Source organism: Aquarana catesbeiana, linkage group LG06, assembly GCF_042186555.1.
Source record: "Aquarana catesbeiana isolate 2022-GZ linkage group LG06, ASM4218655v1, whole genome shotgun sequence".
In the NCBI taxonomy this organism is placed as follows: domain Eukaryota; kingdom Metazoa; phylum Chordata; class Amphibia; order Anura; family Ranidae; genus Aquarana; species Aquarana catesbeiana.
Window position 1 is genome coordinate 387,341,351 of NC_133329.1, and position 25,056 is coordinate 387,366,406.

At 45.2% G+C, this 25,056-nt stretch overlaps 1 protein-coding gene across 1 annotated transcript; it reads right to left on the reverse strand.

The window, feature by feature from the left end:
* Positions 1-13,779: 13,779 nt before the first annotated feature.
* On the reverse strand, positions 13,780-24,770 carry LOC141147815 (uncharacterized). Its single transcript, XM_073634988.1, has 2 exons — positions 24,157-24,770; positions 13,780-14,238 (listed from the first exon to the last, which is right to left on the reverse strand). Exons 1-2 carry the CDS (start codon positions 24,741-24,743, stop codon positions 14,220-14,222), a joined length of 606 nt encoding a protein of 201 aa, XP_073491089.1. The 5' UTR covers positions 24,744-24,770; the 3' UTR covers positions 13,780-14,219.
* Positions 24,771-25,056: the final 286 nt, after the last annotated feature.

Genomic DNA, 25,056 nt, shown 5'->3' on the forward strand with positions numbered 1-25,056 from the left:
CCTTTAACACAGGGTTCTTCAACGTCCGGGCCACGGGCCCATCCGTGGCCTGTTGGGAGCTGGGGTTGGGCAGCAGGCGAGTTAGCCAGCACAACCTGCACTGCCACCACCCCACCACTAGTGGACGCCTTCTAGCACTACTACTCCCTTCCCTCTCTGTGATCACCTTATCTACGGAGATGGGAGAAGAAGAGGAGGGAGGAGAGCTGGGCCAGCCCGGGGTGACAGGCAGCACACGCCCACACCCTCCGGAGGTGACAGGTTGCACCAACACTCTCCCCCCCCCCTCCAGGTGATAGGCTGCACACATACCTCCCCCCTGGAGTTGACAGGCTGTGCTCACACAAGGGGGAGGTAACAGACTACACACCCCAGGCCCCCCACCCCCTTATTCTTCCCTCCCAGAGGTAACTGGCAGCACCAACCCCCCTCCCCCCAGTCTGTGAAGGGGTTGCCATCACTGAGGCCGGTCCCTGGTGCTGGGGAGGTTGGGGACCGCTGCTTTAACTCACAAGATGACTTGTGCTGGACCACCGAAAGTTGAGGCTTTGGTGGACAGCACTAGAGAGGAAGTGAGTATTGCAGCCAGGGCTAAACTTTTTATATATTTTGACATTCTGAGGAATAGATTTGATAGAAAAAAACATCAACTGTGATTAGGCTTTTAGTTCAAGGCAATGGGAAAAATGCTTTAATCAAAACTATAAGGAAGAGGAAAGAAAGGTGATTTTTATATGACAGGTGTATTGACACATTTCAGAATTTTAGTGTGGACTTTTGCACTTTCTGTTTTTAACACGTGCTGTTTATTATCAAAAAAACCCCCAAAATGCTGTGTATGAAAATAACATATTCAGCAAATTAGTTTCTGTAAAATAAATGCTTCATTGGATTTAAATGACCCATTCCAATCTTCTTGGCCTCCCATCTAAAAGTGCCTGTACATAGAGGCCGATGTAAGCTCCTTTTTGCTCCCTCTCTAGCAATCTTTACATAGCAGCAATCAGTCTTTTACAATGAAAGTTGAATTTTACACAATTTGTATAGAATTGTAAGGGATGAAAAAGTATGGGGTGCTGATTACCCACTTCCCATCCATAGGACATCATATGAGGGAAAGTGGTCATATCGGGATGAGGCCTGTATGAGCCAGCGAATCCCTATCAGTCAAAAGCGATCCTAGTGGCTATACAGCTGCTGAATCACTTTTACAGGTGGTTCCCCCTCCTCCTGCTGCTGCTGCAACCGTCACCTTTACCAGGCTCTCCCATCTCATCAAGAAACTATTAGATAAGCACCTGAATGACCGCAACATACAGGGATATACAATGTAATACTGACATATAATCACACACATAGGTTGGACTTGTGTCTTTTTTCAACCTCACCTACTATGTAACTATGTAACTATCAGGGAGCCCAGGAAGGATGCACCTGATGGCATAAGCTTACCCAGACACAGTGAGAGGAACTGTGTGACGCAGTGGTGTCTGGAGCTCAAAATTTTTTTTCAAATATAAACTTTATTTAACTTCCACGAAGGGAGAAGTCCCATTGAAATAAACATTCAGACAAATGCAGTACATGTTTCACACAGCACAAACAGTATGTTAGAATTTAGGGAATTGAGATACACTGCATGTTCAGCTATACAGGTGGAGGTTTTAAACATCCTATGGATCAAAATATAACCTTTATTCTACATGTATCCAGTCACAGACGGACTTCCTCCCTGCCTTTTCACCTTTTCCATAAAAAGAGAAATGGAGGGAATAAAAAGGAGATATATAAAAGAGACGTGAGAGGAGAGATGTGAGGAAATTAGAAAGAAGGGGGGTGGGGGGGGGGCAGACAGAGCGAGGGTAGGCTGAAAGCGACACACTGTATTCCGTAATGCTATCAGAATGATCTATGTACCCAGGAGAGAGACTCCCTCTTCCGAGTCAATAAATACATTCCAGATGGCCCAGGTTTCTGTATATTTCTCACGCTTATGTTGCGCTGTGAGGACCAGGTCCTCCATTTTATTCAGATCATCCACTTTACGTAGCCATTCTGCAATGGTTGGTGAACATTGTTGCTTCCAATGGATTGGTACGCATGCCTTGGCGGCATTCAATAAATGGCGTAATAGGGATTTTTTATATCTTCTAATCGGGATTTTTGATAGATGTAAAAGGAAGAACGCTGCGTCGTCTAGAACTACATAATCAGTGAATTTCTGTGTGATGCGGCGAACCTCTCTCCAAAAATTCTGTAGGTTAGGGCAGGACCAAAAAATGTGAAGCAATGTGCCCTCTCCCTCCCCACATCGCCAGCAACGATCTGAGGTGGCTGGGAAACATTTGTGTAGTCTGGAGGGAGTGAGGTACCACCTTGTCATAATTTTATAGTTCGTTTCCTGAATTTTAGTGCACAGTGACGATTTGAGGGCATTGTTGATGACTTTTTGTTTTTGTGTCTCCGAAAAGTCGCGGTTAAGGTTCCTTTCCCAGCTAGCTAAACAGGGGAGATGTGGTTGTGTGGAGGGTGTATTGATTAGTATGTACATTTTGGAGAGGGTCCTTGCTAGCGGTTCATCTCCTGCGCAAAACTCTTCAAAGGTCGTCAGCTGCCTGGAAAAGTCTTGAGGATTACAGTGTAGGTAGTGGTGTAATTGCACCGCTTTCCAAAAAGGAAGTTGGTACCTACCCGTCGCGTTCGTTAGTTCTATTATCGTCGGCCAAAGTCCATCCGTTACAAATTTAGCAGCATGGTCAAAGCCCAATTGTCTCAGAGACTCAAACTCAGTGGATTGGATTCCCGGCTCGAAATTTGGGTTTCCCAAGATCGGGTATAAAGGGGAGTTACTTGAGGTGAGAGAGGATTGAATGGCCACTTGACTGCGTTTCTTAATGTGGTACCCAATAAGGGATGTGTTTTCAAACCCGAGGGAAGGATGTCATAACACCAGAGAGCGCCCTTCAAAGGCATGTCAGATTGAGCTTGTTCAATCCATACCCATAGCTTAGTCATTGCGTCTCCAGTCCAAAATACGACCCAAGTGGGTGGCTAAAAAGTATTGTCTGAGATCTGGTAGCGCCAGCCCTCCAGACCTGCTTGGGAAGTGTGAGCCATGTCCTACGAATGCGGGGGTTTTTTTTGGCCCAAATGAATCTAGTAAATAAAGCGTATACTTGTTTGAAAAATGAATGCGATATGTGTACGGGGAGAGCCTGGAGCAGATATAAGAATTTGGGTAAGATGCACATTTTTATGAGGTTACATCTGCCGAACCAGGAATGTAGTCCTCTACTCCAATTTTCTAGAAGAACACGAGCTTTAGATAAAATAGGTGGGAAGTTCAGTTCATACGTGCGTCTAATATCAATTGGAATGTTTGTACCCACGCAATTTAAAGCCACTGACGTCCATTTAAAACGAAAGCTAGCCTGCATAGTCTGCATGGTAGGGGGAGCCATGGCGATGCCCATGGCTGCTGATTTGGTAAAGTTAATTTTTAGATTTGAGAGGGCACCATAAGTATCGAATTCTTTCAGAAGGTTTGGCAGAAAAATCGTGGGACGAGTCAGTGAGAAAAGCAGGTCATCCGCATATGCTGAGATTTTACATTGAGTATCCCCTATTGAGAGCCCTTGGATGTTTTGATTTTGTCTTATTTTACATAGGAATGGTTCCAGGGAGAGCGCAAAAAGAAGGGGTGAGAGAGGACACCCCTGTCTTGTTCCGTTTGTGATGGGGAAAGGGGATGAAAGTATCCCGTTTGCCTTCACTGGCTCCGTGGGATTAGAATATATCTTGCTTATCCATCTAATCATCCTGTCTCCTAAGCCAATGTGGCGAAGTACTGTGAACATAAAGTTCCAGTTGACCCTATCAAACGCTTTTTCAGCGTCTGTGCTCAAGAATACACATGGGGAGTCTTTGGCGTTCGCCACATGGAGGAGATTTAATACTTTTATAGTGTTGTCACGAGCCTCTTTGGTGAGTATAAAGCCCACTTGATCTAGGTGGAGCTCAAAATTTTTGGGGGGTGCAAACAAACTGAAAAATACTGAACCCCCACATCAATTGCAGCCTCATTGTGCCCATCAAATGCAGCCATTGTGCCCATCAAATGCAGCCATTGTGCCCATAAAATGCAGCCACTGTGCCCATCATATGCAGCCACTTGTGCCCATCATATGCAGCCACTGTGCCCCATCATATGCAGCCACTTGTGCCCATCATACGCAGCCATTTGTGCCCGTCAAATGCAGCCACTTGTGTCCATCATATGCAGCCACTTGTGTCCATCATATGCAGCCACTTGTGCCCATCATATGCAGCCACTTGTGCCCATCATATGCAGCCACTTGTGCCCATCATATGCAGCCACTTGTGCCCAGTATATGCATCCACTTGTGCCCATCAAATGCAGCCAGGCGTGTCCCCCGGCTTGGCTGTCACTTCACTAACCCCCCCCCCCCACGGCCGGTCCGGCGGCACTTACCGTTCGTGTGGCGGGACTCTGCTCCTCTCCTGGGGTGATGGGGCTCTCCTCGGCGGGAAGCGGCGGCTCTCCTCCTCAGCGGAAAGCGGCGGCTGCGGCTCCTGTGTCCGCTCGGCTCCTCAGGCTTCCTCCGCCGTGTCTCCTCTTCAGCCAAAGCGTTAGGCGTCCAATAGGATCACCTAATGCTTTAGCCAATTGGGAAACAGGTCTTGCCGACCTGCCTGTTGAGTGGCAGGGAGGAACGTTAGTGTGAAAATAGCAAAAATTAATTCGCTATGCCACGCAACAGGGTGGGATCGGGACGCAGTGCTCTGCGCCCCGAGCCCACCCTATATTGAAGCCTATTAGAGCCTCTGGCTCTAATCATGTGCTTCAAAATACACCCCCCCCCCCGTCTATCCTCGCCATAGTATTTCATGTGTCCGGCTTCCTGAAAGGGGCCAGGCACATGAATAGGGAGGGTGGCGGAGGTGTCCAGGGGGGGCGCCCATTCATTGTACCAATGCACAATGCACGGGCCGTCACTTTTAATTATCTGTTGTAAACAACAGGCTTGTGAAAACATCTGATAAAACCAAATTCGGTTTGATCAGATGCTTTGGAGGCCAGAGGAGAGATTTGTGGTCTAATAGACCCCAGATCTCTCCAAAAGGAGGACTTGTCATGGCCCATGCCATCACAAGGGATGTTGTTCATCTCTTCTGACAGCAATAAAGTTGATCAAAAAAATGAAAAAGGTACAGTGTTAAAAAAAAATACATTTAAATAAAATAAATAACAATATTTTTTTTTAAATGTAAGTGCCCCCATCCCCTCCACAAATGCGTATATGTGCAAGAAGGTCCTGCACACTTACTGTATGTGTGTGTGTTTTTTATATATATGCGTGTGTGTATATGTGTATGTATGTGCGTACATGTGTGTTTACATGTACGGATGCACATTTTATGTATGCGTTTTTAATCCTGCTCCCTATATGTGTACAATCAGAAATCATTTTTTTTTACGGCTTGTTCATAGTACCAGCAAGAAAATGTCAATCCTCTGAAAAGCGATCCATGCTCAGATCGCTTTTCAGAGGCATTTGACAGCTGGTAAAGAGGCAAAATGTTGCCTCCTGTCCACCTGTTTTAACCCCTAAATGCAACATCACTAAACTGCAACTGTGTGCAAAGCAGCTGTGGTTGCAGTACAGCCCCATTCACCTAGGAGTATACTTCAAGGGTGCCCTGACTAGAAAAAGATTGAGAAATACTGGCATAGAGGAACCGATCTTTGCATTTTCCTCCGGCAGCCTGCAGGATTCCTGCAGGAGGGAAAGGAAGAGAAGCGGGGGGGAAATGGAGAGAGTTTGGTTCCTTTATATGCATCAATTCCCTATAGCTCCTCCTATGTAGCTTCTTTTTGCTGCCCCCTGTGTGCTCTCCAGCCCCCCTGTGCTTTTTCCTGCCCCCCCTCATCCCCACAGCTCTGCAGGGTTCTTCCCTTTCCCGCTGGCTGCAGCGGAGGATCTGTCAGGATGAAGCCTTTTCTGAATGGAGAGTCAGTGATCCGCACCGATCACTGACTCTGTCTATTCATAACTGAAACATAGTAAACTGTGTTCACTATGCTTCAATTTGTGAATGAAGATGACTCTCTGTACAGAGCTATTCCTGTCCATTCATTCTGTGCAGCTGAGAGTTGTGTCCTCCATCTCCTTTCTCTGTCTCAAAGGTGAAACATAAGAAACATAAGAGGTCTGTTTAACAGGGCAACTAAAAAATTGTAAAAAATATTTTAAAAAAATAATATTGTTGTAGCGCTGGTAGATTTGCGATCTACCATCTGATAGGTAGATTTAGTAACTTGTTCGTTAGGGAAGTTAGATTTGCCTCTGTTCCAGCTTGGCTGACGTTGTGTGTGTTTCCATACTGAGCCGGTGGGTGTTGCTGTTACCACTGGCTAGTGTTGGAAAGGCAACGTGTCAAAGCATATGGGTGCTCCTCTGTCCCGGAGACGACTCGGTGGAGGTGGTCCTCCGAATTGCATTCTGGGAGAGGGTATTTATGGGACAGACGCCATATTTTGGGGGTCGTTTTACAGCCACCTGCTGGCCCTCCTGGCCAACAGGTATGCGTTAGAGTGCTACCTCGTGGTCCTCCGTTCCGGAGGCTCGTGTCGCTGGGGCGCATGGGTGGGCCCAGAAGCTTGGCTGGGGCCTAACACAGCAGCCGAGGAATGGTCCTGAGCTGTCTATCCAGAGGGAAGAAGCTGGACAACCGAGGAGATCCCAGGGGAGGACCCGTCATGGAAGGATCATGCAGAGTGCTGGTCTGGAGAGGGGCCTGGTGACTCGGTTGGAGGACGCATCCTAAGATAACTTTACAGCATAGTGTTGCCGGGTTTGGCTTAAAGGTTCAAGCACTGTGACTGACATTCAAAACAAAACCAATACATCCCGTGGCAGAGGATCGTACGGGTTCATCCCAAGCAAGTCTGTGGCAGAGACTTTTGTTCAAGCTACGTACTGGCTGCTAGGCAAGTGAGAGAGGCCTATCCAGGCGAGCAAAGATCGTGTCCCAAGAGGGGGAGCGCATTCCACTGTAATATTCAACTCTAAAGGACATTTGTCAAGAATCCTACAGAAAGGGTATTTGAGCTTTCCCTGCAGTTTCCCTTCTGCCTCTTTCCTGCTACTTCCTTCGTTAATTGTTCAATAAAGCATTGAAAACGTACTCAAGTGTTGGTGCTTATATCGTCCGGAGGTAAACTCAATGGAACCCTAGACCCGGTGCCGGTGAAACAGAGGGAAGGAGAGTGAAGGTAAAACCAGCAGCTCCACAGAGAGTTAGTGCTACATGTGGGGTCATCGTCCGGGATTTGTTGACCGTCAATTCTCGCAACCCAGAAAAGTGTTTCACCGGGAGTTCACGGTGAGAGCTGGACTTTGTCAAAATTTGGCAGGAAGAGAAGGGGTTAAAGCTGCAGGACTTTATTTCTGAGTGCGTAGACTGTGGGCGCCAGTGAAAGCCCGGGAGCTACGTGATCAGAGGAACAAGTGGGAGGAGCCTACCCTACTTGATACCGCGTGGGACGCGTGTGTGTGTTTGGCGCCAGAGGAAGAGAGAGGCCTCATGATCGTGCTGAGAAGATCAGAGAGTGGCTATGTCTTTTCCGGCGATGCAGCCAATTGGTGGACCGAGATTGTTCCCTGCAAACACTATGTTGAATACTGTGCTGACCGGAACCCTGCTTACGGATACTGGAGTTCGTTTGAAGCCGCAGGGGAGGTTTGTTCTGTATACCTCAGGAGATATTGAGGGGCTGGGCATGATCTGCCATCGATTTGAAGGACTGGCCGTGCATCTTCGTCCATTTGGCCGATGTCCACAATGTGGAGAGTGCTTGTTTGTGGTGGAGCAACCTACCACGTCGCCCCGTGCTTATCGGATGGATTGGGCAACAGGTATCGCCACAGTAGAAGCTGCTACTACTACAGAGAGAGAACGGCAGGTCACCACTTTGCCTGTTGTTACTGACAATGTTCTGGAGAGAGGCACTGCTGTTGCCGTCTCATCAGGGGACATTACTGTGATTTCTGCGTCCACTGCACCTACTCCTGTTGTACCTGTTCAAAGGAAGGTGGGATATGTGAAGGCTTCCCTCGGCCGTGGTCGAGGCCTACCTCAGAGGTTACCTGAACCGGAGCTACCAAAGTCCACGTCAGGAACGGGTAAGCCACTGATGGGGAATGTATCTGGGACTGTAAATAAGTATCTGCCAGCGGAAGAGTTGGGAGATTCGGAAATAGAATCCATGTCGGATCTTTCCGGTGATGATGACTTGTTTGAGACTATGTCACAAGAGCTGTTGTGGTCACAAGGCGAAGATGTCGCCTCTGCTATGACTTTCCCTGAATGGACAGCCCTGAGTTCTGGGAAGACGTCACCTTGTGTGGAGCCGCACAGTACTGTTACTGAGACTTTATCGAAAGTTGCTAGTTCACTACAGACACCGGCTAGGTCTATGGTGAACAAATCATTGGATTCCTGTGTGCCTCCTGGTATAGGGAGGACAGATCTTTGCCCAAACTTGCACGTTTGCAGAGAATGTTAAACAAGCGTGTGGCTGCAGAGTATGGTTTGGAGTTCCCTTATGTGCCCCAGGACATAACGCAAGTGATTGAACTTAACCGGGAACTTTGGTACAGTGAAGCTGTTTGGGACTATTTGTCTGTGCCTAAGCCTTTCCGAAAGACTGGATGTTCTGTTAAAATGGATGAACATTTTAGTGGATGTTTTATGTACTGGAACTTCGGTCGGCACATCTATGCTGACAAAGTGGTCATCTGCAGGCCCGGAAAAGATGACGTTGTCTATTTCATTACCACAGTGGATAAGACGGGAAAGACACTGACCTTGCCAGGTCCCCGGTTTTATTGGTAACTATCGACAAAAGAACTTTGAAGTTAGATAGTTAGTTAGTGTCAGTATAACGAGATCTTCGTGGTCAAGATCTGCATATTCTGTTCAGTGTTTCAAATCCAAGGACTTCTCTTTGCTAGCCGGATTTCTTTCATTTGAAAAAAAATTATTATACAGGGATGGACTACTAAAGATTCTTTTTGATACTAGATGATGGGAAGAGAGTCTCATTTTTAAATGAGTCTTTGCTCCTGAAGTTGTGCAGTATATATGTGTGTGTGTTTAACATGTTTTCTTTTCAGGAACTATTGGATCTCCTATCAAGCTGGGAGGCTTTTCATCTAGATAGATAGTGAGGTTATGTACAGTTATAGGATGGTTTTGTTTACGGACGTGAACATAATGTTTGTAGATGTAATGCCGCGTACACACGGTCGGACTTTTCGTCTACAAAAGTCCAACGGACGCCGACGGACTAAAGCTGGCTGGTAATCCGATCGTGTGTGGGCTTCTCCGGACTTTCAGCAGACTTTTTCAGCCTCAAATCCGACGGACTTTAGATTTGAAACATGCTTCAAATCTTTACGTCGTAACTACGACGGACCCCGAAATCCGCTCGTCTGTGTGCTAGTCCGACGGACAAAAACCCATGCTAGGGCAGCTATTGGCTACTGGCTATGAACTTCCTTATTTTAGTCCGGTGTACGTCATCACGTACGAATCCGTCGGACTTTTGTGTGGTCGTGTGTAGGCAAGTCCGTTCGTTAGAAAGTCTGCTGCAAGTCCGCCGAAAGTCCGCAGGAAGTCTGTCGGACAGGCTGTCGGACTTTTGTAGACGAAAAGTCCGACCGTGTGTACGCGGCATAAGTCTTATAATGTCTTTCTTTCTTCTCTGACTATCCAAGTTATTTAAAAGCTTAAATACCTACTCCCAGGCTTGGGAGTTACTGTCATTGTTTTTGGACAGACGTTGGGGACAACGTCTACTGTAGTGGGGGGAGTATGTAGCGCTGGTAGATTTGCGATCTACCATCTGATAGGTAAATTTAGTAACTTGTTCTTTACGGAAGTTAGATTTGCCTCTGTTCCAGCTTGGCTGACGTTGCGTGTGTTTCCATACTGAGCCAGTGAGTGTCGCTGTTACCACTGGCTAGTGTTGGAAAGGCAACATGTCAAAGCATATGGGTGCTCCTCTGTCCCGGAGACGACTCGGTGGAGGTGGTCCTCCGAGTTGCATTCTGGGAGAGGGTATTTATGGGACAGACGCCATATTTTGGGGGTTGTTTTACAGCCACCTGCTGGCCCTCCTTAGAGTGCTACCTCGTGGTCCTCCGTTCCGGAGGCCTGCGTCGCTGTGGCGCATGGGTGGGCCCAGAAGCTTGGCTGGGGCCTACCACAGCAGCCTAGGAATGGTCCTGAGCTGTCTATCCAGAGGGAAGAAGCTGGACAACCGAGGAGATCCCAGGGGAGGACCCGTCATGGAAGGATCACGCAGAGTGCTGGTTTGGAGAAGGGCCTGGTGACTCGGTTGGAGGACGTATCCTAAGATAACTTTACAGCATAGTGTTGCCGGGTTTGGCTTAAAGGTTCAAGCACTGTGACTGACACTCACCACAAAACCAATACATCCCGTGGCAGAGGATCGTACGGGTTCATCCCAAGCAAATCTGTGGCAGAGACTTTTGTTCGTGCTACGTACTGGCTGCTAGGCAAGTGAGAGAGGCCTATGCAGGCGAGCAAAGAGTGTGTCCTATGAGGGAGCGCATTCCACTGTAATATTCAACTCTAAAGGACATTTGTCAAGAATCTTACAGAAAGGGTATTTGAGCTTTCCCTGCAGTTTCCCTTCTGCCTCGTTCCAGCTACTTCATTCGTTAATTGTTCAATAAAGCATTGAAAATGTACTCAAGTGTTGGTGCTTATATCGTCCGGAGGTAAACTCAACAGAACCCTAGACCCAATGCCGGTGAAACAGAGGGAAGGAGAGTGAAGGTAACAAGCCCACTTCAACCAGCAGCTCCACCGAGAGTTAGTGCTACATTGTAAAAAAAAATGAATAAAACCAATTGTAGAAAAATAAAAAAAAATTAAAAAAAACTACTGACACCAGTGTCAGAACTACCACACAAACTTCACACTTGCGACCGGGCCCTGGTGTTCCCCCACTGGGCTCAGAGGAAAGGGCCCCTGTCCGGGGCTCAGGGGGGTCCTTTGTGGTTTCTTGCATTGGGGCCCTGAAGGTTCTAGTTATGCCACTGGGTTACACCAAGAAAGGTTGATGCATCTTTCTGCCCCTGGGTGCTGCTCTGTGATTACAGGAGTCCGAAGGTACTGGAGGATGTGAGTGACCCCCCAGATTGGGCCTGGAGACTGCAGGATGATAGTGCCTAAGTCTCGATTCATGTTGCTTTTGAGCGTTTCTGCAGTGTTTTTTGCGGTGCTTGCCACGTTTTTGAACATGCGTTTTTGCCGCGTTTTTGTCACTTTTTTTTTTTTTCAGTGTTTTTTTAATACTGTATACAGTGTTAAAAAAAAACAATGAAAAAAAAACGCAAAACGCGGCAAAAACGCAGTACTTGTGTTTTTGGATGCGGGTAGATTGAATTCTATTACATGCAAAATGCTGCATTTTGCATGAAAAAAGGTCCCCGACCCTTTCCAAAAACGCAGAGGCACAAAAATGCATTGATGTGAACATGTTCCATAGGAACCCATGTTAAAAAATACCCATGCATTTCTGCAAAATGCAAAATGCATCAAAAAACGCATTAGTGTGAATGGAGCCTAATGGAGAAGGTTAACGTTTTTGCCCCCCAGACTCGGAGAACCCCTGATTGCTGCCTGTGATACACAGAAATGTGAAGATTTACTCTACTATGGGCTGTGTGTACAGGGCAACAAATGACACCATGAAACTACATGATCAATGTACATCTTATGCAGGTGAAAAACACAAGGTGCAGGTACAATGCTTTTAAAATTCAGGTAAAGCCCAGCAAAAAAATCAATGGCATAATTCTCTTATGATAGGTATATCTTGACATAGTGACAGATTATATATTTTATTATATTATAATATACCATTTAAATATATTTTTTCTTTATTGGTCTATTTAATACAGCATTAAACACATACACTTTTTAAGGTACATACAGTACATTGATTTGTTTTTCTTTATATATACACACATGTACAAATGTTTCCTTTTTTATTTTTTATTATTAGTATACAGGCATGATTGTTCGTTTATCTTGAAAATGAATGTCAGTAGATATAGTCCAAAGCTCACCTAAATTTGTATAAAAGAACAGTTCATTAGTTTGACAGGAATTCTTATTTCAGGAGCTACTCAGGGCCCCCACTATTATGAAAGTTCAGATTCTGCTGCAGTTTCTACCCAACCTGAAATGACAATTGCATGAGGGGAAGAGCAATAGACCCTGTCCTCAGGACCCACTAACAGGCCAGATTTTAAGTATTACCTTGGGGAGATGCAGACTAGAATACTGCAATCACTGAGAAGCAAATGAGATCACCTGTGATTTATTTCAGTTATCTTGCAAACCTGGCCTGTTATTGGGCCCTGAGGTCAGGAGTTGAGAACCACTGCAATAGACTGTACTGGTGAAAAAGGGATCCTGCATGTAAAACAAACTGCAGTCCCATAGCTCCTTCTAGATTATTTTTTTTTAAAAACAATCATATAACAGGGAGCAGAATTTGTATGTAAGGGTGTCATAATTCATGGGTACCTAGAGCTGCATATTTACACTATATTACCAAAAGTATTGGGACATCTGCCTTTACATTACATGAACTTTTCTTGGCTCACAATCTAAAGCCTCGTACACACGATCGGATTTTCAGCAGGGAATTGTGTGATGACAGACTGTTGGCCTAAAAATCCGACCGTTAGTACGCTCCATCAGACAATTGTTGTCCAACTTTCCGCAAACAAAGGTTGGATGGCAGGCTAGTAAATTTTCGGTGGACGATGGTCTGTTGTCAGATTTTCCTATTGTGTGTACACAAGTCCATCACACAAAAGTCCAAAGTACAAATCAATGCTCACCAAACACGACATTAGTAGAAGGTGCCCAAAGGGTGGCGCTCAAAAGCTGAAATTCCACGTAGTACGTCATTATGTTCGTGTTTGTAGGCGGACAATTGTGTGCCGTTAGTATGCAAGACAAGTTCCTGGCACACGCCCTTCGGACAAAAGTCTGATGCTTTGTCTGCCAACAATCCGATCGTGTGTACGAGGCTTTAGTCCGTAGGGTTCAATATTGAGTTGGCACACCCTTTGCAGCTATAACAGCTTCAACTCTTCTGGGAAGAATGTCCACAAGGTTTAGGAGTGTGTCTATGGGAATGTTTGACCATTCTTCCAGAAGTGCATTTGTGAGGTCAGGCACTGATGTTGGATGAGAAGGTCTGGCTCGCAGTCTCTGCTCTAATTCATCCCAAAGGTTCTATTGTATTGAGGTCAGGACTCTGTGCAGGCCAGTCAAGTTCCTCCACCCCAAACTCGCTCATCCATGTCTTTATGGACCTTGCTTTGTGCACTGGTGCGCAGTCATGTTGGAACAGGAAGGAGCCATCCCCAAACTGTTCCTACAAAGTTGGGAGCATGAAATTGTCCAAAATGTCTTGGTATGCTGACGCCTTAAGAGTTCCCTTCACCGGAACTAAGGGACCAATCCCAACCCCTGAAAAACAACCCCACATCATAATCCCCCCTCCACCATGAATGAGAGTGGAGACTGCGAGCCAGGCCTTCTCGTCCAAGATCAGTGCCTGACCTCACAAATGCACTTCTGGAAGAATGGTCAAACATTCCCATAGACACACTCCTAAACCTTGTGGACAGTCTTCCCAGAAGAGTTGAAACTGTTATAGCTGCAAAGGGTGGGCCAACTCAACATTGAACCCTATGGACTAAGACTGGGATGACATTAGCAGGCTGAGTTCCCAGCACAGCTAGAGAACTGACCACACTGTACTCTCATGCCTAGTGTGGTCAGTTTTTAATAGAAAGCAGAGGGACTGGTAGGAACACCAGGGATTTCACAAAAAGGAAGCAATGCAAAGAGAACAGGAGACTTTCTCATACAAGTGCATGGTGCAGCAGCCACATATCAGGAATATGAAATGTTGGGTTTATATATTCTTTAATGAAGAATGAATATTCGTCTCTCCACCTTCGCCACTTCTTGTACTTCACCTCCAACATATTAATCCTCCAACTGATGGAAATGTGATCCCTGATGTGTCCAGTGCAAAACTTCCCCCTGGCTGAACTGTGATTGGTCACACAGTTTTACAGGAGAGATGACTTTCTGTGGATAAACATTGGAAAAAAATGTTAACAATACAAATAAAATGTAAAATAAACATTCATACTGTAAAGGAATCTGTACTTTAAAAACATATTAGCTATATTTATTACCTTTTCCTTTTATTTTCCTGTTGCTTTAGGAACCTAGACCACATGTGGCAAACACCGAATCCAGCCTGCCAGGCCTTCTAATGTGGCCCTCACGGTAGCCATCAGCCACCACCGCCTGCTCTCACCGCTTGTGACAGAGGCTCCTGGATCCCTGCAGGGCACAGGGGGGCACAGAGGGGCATGGCGGGGTCAGATCCAGACATCCCAACCTGCAAAAACTAATTTCAGGGAGGTGGCGCTTCGCGCCCGCAAAACGTTCAGCCCCCCCGCGACAAAATATTTTTTAAATCACTTTCTCAATATTTTTTCGCAGTGCTTCTGGGGAAGGGTGTGGGTGGCAGTGTAAGGTGTCAGTAGTTTTTTTTATTTTTAATAATTGATTTTTTTACGATTTCACTTGTTTTTATTATTTTTTCACAATGCTTTTTGGGGGGAGGGGGTTGGGGCAGTGGAGAGTGTTGGTAGGGTAGGGGAGAGTGGGGTCAGTAGTTTATTTTATTTTGTTACACTTTTTCATTTTTTAGAACTTTTTTACAATATTTTTTGGAGGGCTTTGGTGAGATGTCAGGGGTCTAAACAGACCCCTGGCATCTCCCCTTTGGGGCAGACAAAGGGACTGAGGACACATTCCCCAGTCCCTTTCTCAGCACTGAAGATGAATGAAAAGGAGACAGAGGCTCCTATTCATTCATAAACTGAGCAGAGTACACACAATTTACTCTGCTCAGCAATCACAGGACACAGGAGCAATCTCGCTCACTGTGTCCTATTACTAGCCCCCCCCCCCCCCCTGCAGCTGGCGGGAGAGGAGGGGAGCCGGCTGCGGGGGGGGGCAGAAGAGAACGGGGGGCTTAGAAGGACACGGAGGGGGCCGGGAGAGGAGTACACAGAGCAGCTGGGGATGATCGGTGCGGCTGGAGGGAAAGCTGTGATCACCGATCTCCCTGTATAGTGTTTTAGCTGACAGCCGTGGGAGGGAGAGAAGGAGAAGCGGCAGTCAGCTAAAAATCTATACAAAGGAAATTGTGATCACAGCTGATCCCCGCCGCACCGATCATTCCCGGAGATCGTCCGGGAGCACTTGCGGGTGTGCGGGAGCCGCCGCAGAAATGCAGGAGTCTCCCGCACCTTCCGGGAGACTTGAGATGTCTGCAGATCTGACAGAACAATCTCCCTTTAAGGTGGCAGCACTGGATTCACTGGTACTGGAGTTAAATACTGTACACAGATCTGCCTAGCAGGACCTTCTTTAAAGCGGAAGTCCCGCAAAATTTTTTTTTTAAAAGTCAGTAGCTACAAATATGCCCGGAAGTGGATGCAAATACCTGTCTTAGACAGTTATCTGCACCCCCCTCCCCCCTGAAAGGTGCTAAATGTGACACCAGAGAGGGGGAGGGTCCCGAAAAGCGGAGGTTCAATTTTTGTGTGAACCTCCGCTTTAATATTGATTGGACCCTGGGCAAACATTTTCTTGCACCCCCCCCCCACTCTGATTCATACAATAAATAGCAGCTAGACTCAAAATCCGGGCAAGGAGAGCATTAATCAGAGAAGTAGCCAAGAGGCCCATGGTAACTCTGGAGGAGCTGCAGAGATCCACAGCCCAGGTGGGAGAATCTGTCCACAGGACAACTATTAGTCGTGCTCTCCACAAATCTGGCCTTTATGGAAGAGTGGCAAGAAGAAAGCCATTGTTGAAAGAAATCCATAAGAAGTCCAGTTTGCAGTTTGTGAGAAGCCATGTGGGGGACACAGCAAACATGTGGAAGAAGGTGGTCTGGTCAGATGAGACCAAAATTAAACTTTTTGACCTAAAAGAAAAACATTATGTGTGGTGGAAAACTAACACTGCACATCACCCTGAACACACCATCCCCACCGTGAAACATGGTGGTAGGAGCATCATGTTGTGGGGATGATTTTCTTCAGCAGGGACAGGGAAGCTGGTCAGAGTTGATGGGAAAATGGATGGAGCCAAATACAGTACAAGTGGCTGAACAGCCACTATGATTGTTCTTACGGTGTAGGGAATCGCCGGCAGAAAAAGAAGATATCTGAATGATGTCTGCAGCTGCACCCATCATTCAGATATCTCCACTCAAAGTCCAGGACGTTACATGACGGTCTTGGGCGGGAAGTGGTTAATGTGGTTGTAAAGTCAGTGGATGCAATTACTGCCAGCCCCTCTGTTATAACAAAGTATAATACACAGTGTCAATGTTTTTCTAACTACTTTCCGACCAGCCGCCGCAGTTATACTGCAGCAGGTTGGCACCGCTGCGCAAATCGCCTTCATGGTCAGTCGGCTCTTCAAAGCGCTATAGCAGGCACACACATATGTGCCCGCAGTGTATCCCCGGAGCCGATGTGTGTGGCCGTCAGGCACGATTGCAGCCGGTCACCCGCAGTCGCGGGCACGAGAGCCAGAACCAGGATTTGTGTGTGTAAACAAGCAAATCTCGGTTCTGACAGGGGAGGAGAAACAGATCATCTGTTCTGACTAAGTAGGAACAACGATATGGCTCCTCCTCTAGTCAGTCCTATCCCCTCACAGTTAGAACACACCTAGGGAACCCCTTGATCGCCCCTAGTGTTAACCCTTTCCCTGCCAGTGACATTTACGCAGTAATCAGTGGCTATTTATAGCACTGATCGCTGTATAAATGTCAGTGGTCCCAAAAAAGTGTCAAAAGTGTTCGATCTGTCAGCCACAATGTCACAGCCCCGCTAAAAATTGCAGATCACCGCCATTACTAGTAAAAAAATAATAATAAAAATGCTATAAATCTATCCCCTATTTTGTAGACGCTATAACTTTTGCGCAAACCAATCAATATACGCTTATTGCGATTTCTTTTACCAAAAATATGTAGACGAATACATATCGGCCTAAACTGATGAAGAAATTTGTTTTTTACATTTTTTGGGGGGGTATATTTATTATAGCAAAAAGTAAAAAATATTACTTTTTTTAAAAAATTGTCCGTATTTTTTTGTTTATAGCACAAAAAATAAAAACCGCAGAGGTGATCAAATACCACCAAAAGAAAGCTCTATTTGTGGGAAAAAAGGACATAAATTTTGTTTGGGTACAACGTTGCACGACCGCGCAATTGTTAGTTAAAGCGACGCAGTGCTGTATCGCAAAAAATGGCCTGGTCATTAAGGAGGAAAATCCTTCCGGGTCTGAAGTGATTAAATAGCTACCTTATTTCAGAGTGCCACTGTGCCGTCACGTCACCTCCCGTTGCGCTCCTCCCACGATCCAACGACTACTCCAGGAAGGGCTGAGTTTCCCCTCTGACGTCAGCCAGGAGGTCACATGACCGCTGTGCTGTCTGCTCAGCCCCTCCCACTATAGTCCTTAGATTGGAGGAGGAGAGCGGCGGGAGATCATTGGACTGCAGTGCTCTGAAACAAGCTAGCAACAACATTTAAAAAAACATTGAGACGTGTATTGTGTATTATACCTTGTTATAACAGAGGAGCTTGCAGTAATTTTACTGACTTTACAACCACATTAACCACTTCCCGCCCAAGACCATCATATGACGATCATCATATGACGACCATACTGCCACACAAAATAGCGGCCGGAGGGGAGGAGTGAGTTTGGAGATCTTCACACACTAAGAACTGACAGGCAGGGAGGGAGGGGGAGAGAGGAGAGACTCTAACATAACGGGATGATGGAGGCACGTAAACTGACCATGGTATCATGGATCAGCAGCCATGATTACCGTGGTCAGGTCACATAGGGGACACAGGAACAGGCAGGATCAGCCAGGTATTTTACAGCATTTTTTTTTCTAGGGTTATGACCTTTTTAAGGAAAGGAGAGAGCAGATTACACACACAGCTGAATAGCTCAGAGGAGGGACATACTTTATCTCTCTCTTCTTGTAGAGGCAACACTAAGGCCGCGTACACATGGGCGGACTTTTCGACCAGACTTGTCCGACAGACTTTCCAGCGGACTTTCGACGCACTTTTGACTGACTAACTTACGACGGACTTTTTAACGAACGGACTTGCCTACACACGATCACACCAAAGTCTGACGGATTCGTAAGTGATGACGTACACCGGACTAAAACAAGGAAGTTGATAGCCAGTAGCCAATAGCTGCCCTAGCATCGGTTTGGAGTAGCATACAGAGTAGCATACAGACGAGCGGATTTCTGGGTCCGGCGGTGTTACGACGTAAAGAAGCATGTTCCAAATCTAAAGTCCGTCAGATTTGCAACTGGAAAAGTCCGCTGAAGGACCGGTGAAGCCCACACACAATCGGATTGTCCGCCGGATTTGGTCCGTCGGACAAGTCCAGTCAAAAAGTCCGACCGTGTGTACGCTGCATAAGTTATGCATGTGGATGGTGCTGGACTTTATAACTAGAAAGCCTGTCATGCTCCCTACAATAAATTGTTGCATAATATAAAGATTTTATTCCAAAAATTTGAAATGTGATATACAGTGCCTTGCAAAAGTATTCACCCCCTTGGCGTTTTTTGTGTTTTGTTGCCTCACAACCTGGAATTAACATGGATTGTTTGAGGATTTACATCATTTAATTTACAGAACATGTCCACAACTTTGAAGATGTTTTTTTATTGTGAAACAAACAACAAATAGGACAAAATAACAGAAAAAGTCAATGTGCATAACTATTCACCCCCCTAAAGTCAATACTTTGTAGAGGCACCTTTTGCGGCTATCACAGCTCCAAGTCGCTTTGGATAAGTCTCTATGAGCTTGCCACATCTTACCACTGGGATTTTTGCCCATTCCTACTTGCAAAACTGCTCCAGCTCCTTCAAGTTGGATGGTGGTGTTTGTGAACAGCAATCTTTAAGTCTGACCACAGATTTTACAGTGGGGCAAAAAAGTATTTCGTCAGCCACCAATTGTTCATGTTCTCCCACTTAAAAAGATGAGAGAGGCCTGTAATTGTCATCATAGGTATACCTCAACTATGAGAGACAAAATGTGGAAACAAATCCAGACAATCACATTGTCTGATTTTTGAAAGAATTTATTTGCAAATTATGGTGGAAAATAAGTATTTGGTCAATATCAAAAGTTCATCTCAATACTTTGTTATATATCCTTTGTTGGCAATGACAGAGGTCAAACGTTTTTCTGTAAGTCACACACACAGTGCAGCACACTGTTGCTGGTATGTTGGCCCATTCCTCCATGCAGATCTCCTCTAGAGCAGTGATGTTTTGGGGCTGTCGCTGGGCAACACGGACTTTCAACTCCCTCCAAAGGTTTTCTATGGGGTTGAGATCTGGAGACTGGCTAGGCCACTCCAGGACCTTGAAATGCTTCTTACGAAGCCACTCCTTCGTTGCCCGGGCGGTGTGTTTGGGATCATTGTCATGCTGAAAGACCCAGCCACGTTTCATCTTCAATGTCCTTGCTGATGGGAGGAGGTTTGGACTCAAAATCTCACGATACATGGCCCCATTCATTCTTTCATGTACACGGATCAGTCGTCCTGTTCCCTTTGCAGAGAAATAGCCCCAAAGCATGATATTGCCACCCCCATGCTTCACAGTAGGTATGGTGTTCTTTGGTTGCAACTCAGCATTCTCTCTCCTCCAAACACGACGAGTTGTGTTTCTACCAAACAGTTCTACTTTGGTTTCATCTGACCATATGCCATTCTCCCAATCCTCTTCTGGATCATCCAAATGCTCTCTAGCAAACCTCAGACGGGCCCGGACTTGTACTGGCTTAAGCAGGGGGACACAACTGGCACTGCAGGATCCACTGCAGGAGTCCCTGGCAGCGTAGTGTGTTACTGATGGTAGACTTTGTTACGTTGGCCCCAGCTCTCTGCAGGTCATTCACTAGGTCCCCCCGTGTGGTTCTGGGATTTTTGCTCTCTGATCTTGTGATCATTTTGACCCCACAGGGTGAGATCTTGCATGGAGCCCCAGATCGAGGGAGATTATCAGTGGTCTTGTATGTCTTCCATTTTCTAATTATTGCTCCCACAATTGATTTCTTCACACCAAGCTGCTTGCCTATTGCAGATTCAGTCTGCCCAGCCTGGTCCAGATCTACAATTTTGTTTCTGGTGTCCTTCAACAGCTCTTTGGTCTTCACCATAGTGGAGTTTGGAGTGTGACTGTTTGAGGTTGTGGACAGGTGTCTTTTATACTGATAACAAGTTCAAACAGGTGCCATGAATACAGGTAATGAGTGGAGGACAGAGGAGCCTCTTAAAGAAGTCTGTGAGAGCCAGAAATCTTGCTTGTTTGTAGGTGACCAAATACCGTACTTATTTTCCACCATAATTTGCAAATAAATTCTTTGAAAAATCAGACAATGTGATTGTCTGGATTTGTTTCCACATTTTGTCTCTCATAGTTGTGGTACACAGTACCTATGTTGACAATTATAGGCATCTCTCATCTTTTTAAGTGGGAGAACTTGCACAATTGGTGGCTGACTAAATACTTTTTTGCCCCACTGTATATTGGATTGAGGTCTGGGCTTTGACTAGACCATTCCAACACATTTACATGTTTCCCCTTAAACCACTCAAGTGTTGCTTTAGCAGTGTGTTTGGGGTCATTGTCCTGCTGGAAGGTGAAGCTCCGTCCTAGCCTAAAATCACACACAGAGTGGTACAGGGTTTTTATCAAGAATATCCCTGTATTTAGCACCATCCATATTTCCCTCAACTCGTACCAGTTTCCCAGTCCCGACTGCTGAAAAACATCCCCACAACATGATGCTGCCACCAACATGTTTCACTGTGGGGATGGTGTTCTTTGGGTGATGTGATGTGTTGGGTTTGCGCCAGACATAGCGTTTTCTTTGATGGCCAAAAAGTTCAATTTTAGTCTCATCAGACCAGAGCACCTTCCTCCATACATTTTGTGACTCTCCCACATGCCTTTTTGCAAACTCAAAACGTGCCATTTTGTTTTTTGCTGAAAGTAATGGCTTTCTTCTGGCCACTCTGCCATAAAGCCCAACTCTATGAAGTGCACGGCTTATTGTCGTCCTATGTACAGATACTCCAGTCTCTGCTGTGGAACTCTGCAGCTCCTCCAGGGTTACCTTAGGTCTCTGTGCTCCCTCTCTGATTAATGCCCTCCTTGCCCGGTCCATGAGTTTTGGTGTGCGGCCGTCTCTTGGCAGGTTTGCTGTTGTGCCATGTTCTTTCCATTTGGTTATGATAGATTTGATGGTGCTCCTAGGGATCATCAAAGATTTGGATTTTTTTTTATAACCTAACCTTGACTTGTACTTCTCAACAACATTGTCCCTTACTTGTTTGGAGAGTTCCTTGGTCTTCATGGCAGTGTTTGGTTAGTGGTGCCTCTTGCTTAGGTGTTGCAGGCTCTGGGGCCTTTCAAAAAAGGTGTGTATATGTAATGACAGATCATGTGACACTTAGATTGCACACAGGTGGACATCATTTCACTAATTATGTGACTTCTGAAGGTAATTGGTTGCAACAGAGCTTTTTATGGGCTTCATAACAAAGGGGGTGAATACATACGCACATGCCAATTATCAGTTTTTTATTTCTGAAAAATAGTTTTATGTATATATTTTTCTAATTTTACTTCACCAACTTAGACTATTGTGTTCTGATCCATCACATATAATTCAGATTAAAAAAACATTGAACTAAAGGCTGTAATGTAACAAAATAGGTTAAAAACCCAAGGGGGATGAATACTTTTGTAAGGCACTGTAGCAGTGGCATTTGTCTTCAGAATTCAACAAGAGCTTTTCTTGTTAACAAAACATAGTGGATCCCAGCGATAACGCGTTTCCACCCAGAACGGGCCTTAATCAATGTCCTATGCCATTATAAGTTAGAGAACTAGGAATGTGCACGTGCCAGTTTTTAGTTCTTTTACATTGCTTTCAAACTGATAAAATAGCCAAAATTATAGACTAGGTATCAAAGCTTCAATGATCACTGATCGCAAAAGGCTTACAGTGCATGTGGAGGCTGAAGGTTTTTTTACCTTCGTGCATTCTATGCACGAAGGTAAAAAAACCTTCTGTGAGGAGCGCCCCTCCAACCCCCCCCCAATCCTTACCTGAGCCCCCACTGATCCAGCTATATTCACGATAGCCTCGGCTGTATGGGGACTCTTCCTCCTCATTGGCTGAGACTGCAGCGGGAGGTCATTGGCTCCCATTGCTGTAAATCACAGCCAGTGAGCCAATGGGGAGAGAGTAGGGGGTGGGGCTGACCCGCCGAGCTATGTGTCTTATGGACACATAAATCAGCGGTTCAGGAGCGAGTGCGCAGTGGGGCACGTGGCTTTCTCTGGGGGCACTGCTGAAGAAGGAGGAGGAAGGAGCGTCGGTGGGGGACCCGAGAAGAACAGGATCGGGGTTGCTCTGCGCAAAACCATTGCACAGAGTAGGTAAGTATAATATGTTATTTAAAAAAAAAAACTATGCTTTAGTATCACTTTAAATCATACAGTATAATTTGTTTAATTAGACACATACCTCAGGTAGTGGGAAAATTTTTTTTTTTTTTTTTTTTGTGGGCGCAAGACTTTAAAGGCACAGTAATTACTAATTATATTCTTAAAATTCCAGTTTATTTAGAAAATATTAAAAGGTAATATAAAACAGAAAGGCAAAGTGAAATTCAATTCAGCGTTAGACAGTTTTACAAATTATGCACTCCATACATAGCTATATGGTTAAATTAGTAGTTAAAGCAGTGTTCGAAGTCAAAAGATCTTGATCAATATAGTTACGTTGCGTTGAACCAGAAGCTATGCAGTGGTGATAATCAGATACTGTATGGGCTCGACATGTTACGCGCCTCATGCGCTTCTTCAGGAGCACAAGAATTGAATACCTGGTAGGTTATAGCTATGTAAATGGGAATAACCTTGTTAGCAAGTATCAATAGCTTGCAATAGATACCAATTTTAACTTGCTGGACGAAAGTCTAGTGTTAGAGGTACGTGATGGTTTACATCAAAATTCATATAAGATTAGATGTATAAGAGGTTAGTGGTCCCAATCTCTAGGTATACTGTGGCTGGGTAATCAGCTGAAAAAGATAGATGGAGGGGGGAAGGTTGTTGCCCTCATCGAGCCACACAGCCGTCTCGTGAGAACAATCCACACTACCAGCCGCTCTCCACGAGACGGCTGTGTGGCTCGATGATTACCCAGCCGCAGTATACCTAGAGATTGGGACCACTAACCTCTTATACATCTAATCTTATATGAATTTTGATGTAAACCATCACGTACCTCTAACACTAGACTTTCGTCCAGCAAGTTAAAATTGGTATCTATTGCAAGCTATTGATACTTGCTAACAAGGTTATTCCCATTTACATAGCTATAACCTACCAGGTATTCAATTCTTGTGCTCCTGAAGAAGCGCATGAGGCGCGTAACATGTCGAGCCCATACAGTATCTGATTATCACCACTGCATAGCTTCTGGTTCAACGCAACGTAACTATATTGATCAAGATCTTTTGACTTCGAACACTGCTTTAACTACTAATTTAACCATATAGCTATGTATGGAGTGCATAATTTGTAAAACTGTCTAACGCTGAATTGAATTTCACTTTGCCTTTCTGTTTTATATTACCTTTTAATATTTTCTAAATAAACTGGAATTTTAAGAATATAATTAGTAATTACTGTGCCTTTAAAGTCTTGCGCCCACAAAAAAATTTTTTCCCACTTCCTCCAATCTACTTGGATAAGACGTGGCACTTGTAACTATATCCGTATCCACATGACCACTTTGTGCTGATACGTTCTTTTTAATATTTAATACATACCTCAGGTACCTCATTGTATATTTCTCGCACACAGTGTCCTGGGATGTCTCCCTACAGCAGGAATAGGTGCCATTTGTGTAGGTCCCCATGTGCTTCATGGAAACTGCAAATGTCATTTGAATGTCCCAAACGGAAACAGGACACAGCTTGTATTGTTGAGATGTTTTCACTTTTTCCTCATTCTCCTCAGTGGTGTGTCCATAGCCTAGAAGGTGTGAGACTTCATGGATAAGGGTCATCGATTGTGAAAAAGTCTCTTGCTGCTTCCAAAATGGTGGACACAGGTAGATGACTCCTGTCTCTGTCTTTGGATAAACATAAGCATTTGTACCTTCTAGTGCTTTTCCTTTTTTAAACACCACTTTTTGCAGATGACTGATCAGTTCCTTTACCAGATCTGTGCTGATTAATGTGGAGGAATTTAACTCCTTCTGATCTCTAAACTCTTCTGGATCATCCCCCAGCAAGCTGGCCTTCTTCAGAGCGTCATTGAGGATATTAAGGGCTCCTTGTTTAGCTTCGTTGGCCTGTTTATTCTCCTCTTCAGTAAGAAAAGCTAAATTATTTGAAAGTAAGCAGTCCAGCATTGTTCTGGGTTGTCCTCTGCTCACTCTAATCTCTCCTTTCAGTTTCAGCTCCTTTATATACTGCACGTGATAAAGACTCATCCATTGGAAATTCCACTTTCATAGTGTTAATGATTATGTGTAAAATGATACAACCACCTTTCACTTTTGCATTGCTTTCTGTGAAAACTTTAAATGCCATTTGAATGATCCAAATGGAAACAGGACACAACTTGTATTGTTGAGATGCTTTCACTTTTTCTTTGTTCTCCTCAATGATGTGTCCATAGCCCAGAAGGTGTGAGACTTCATGGATAAGGGTCATTGGTTGTGA

Coding starts and splice junctions, on each gene's coding strand:
- LOC141147815 (XM_073634988.1), bottom strand. CDS start 24,743: ATGCTGGACTGCTTACTTTCAAATAATTTAGCTTTTCTTACTGAAGAG.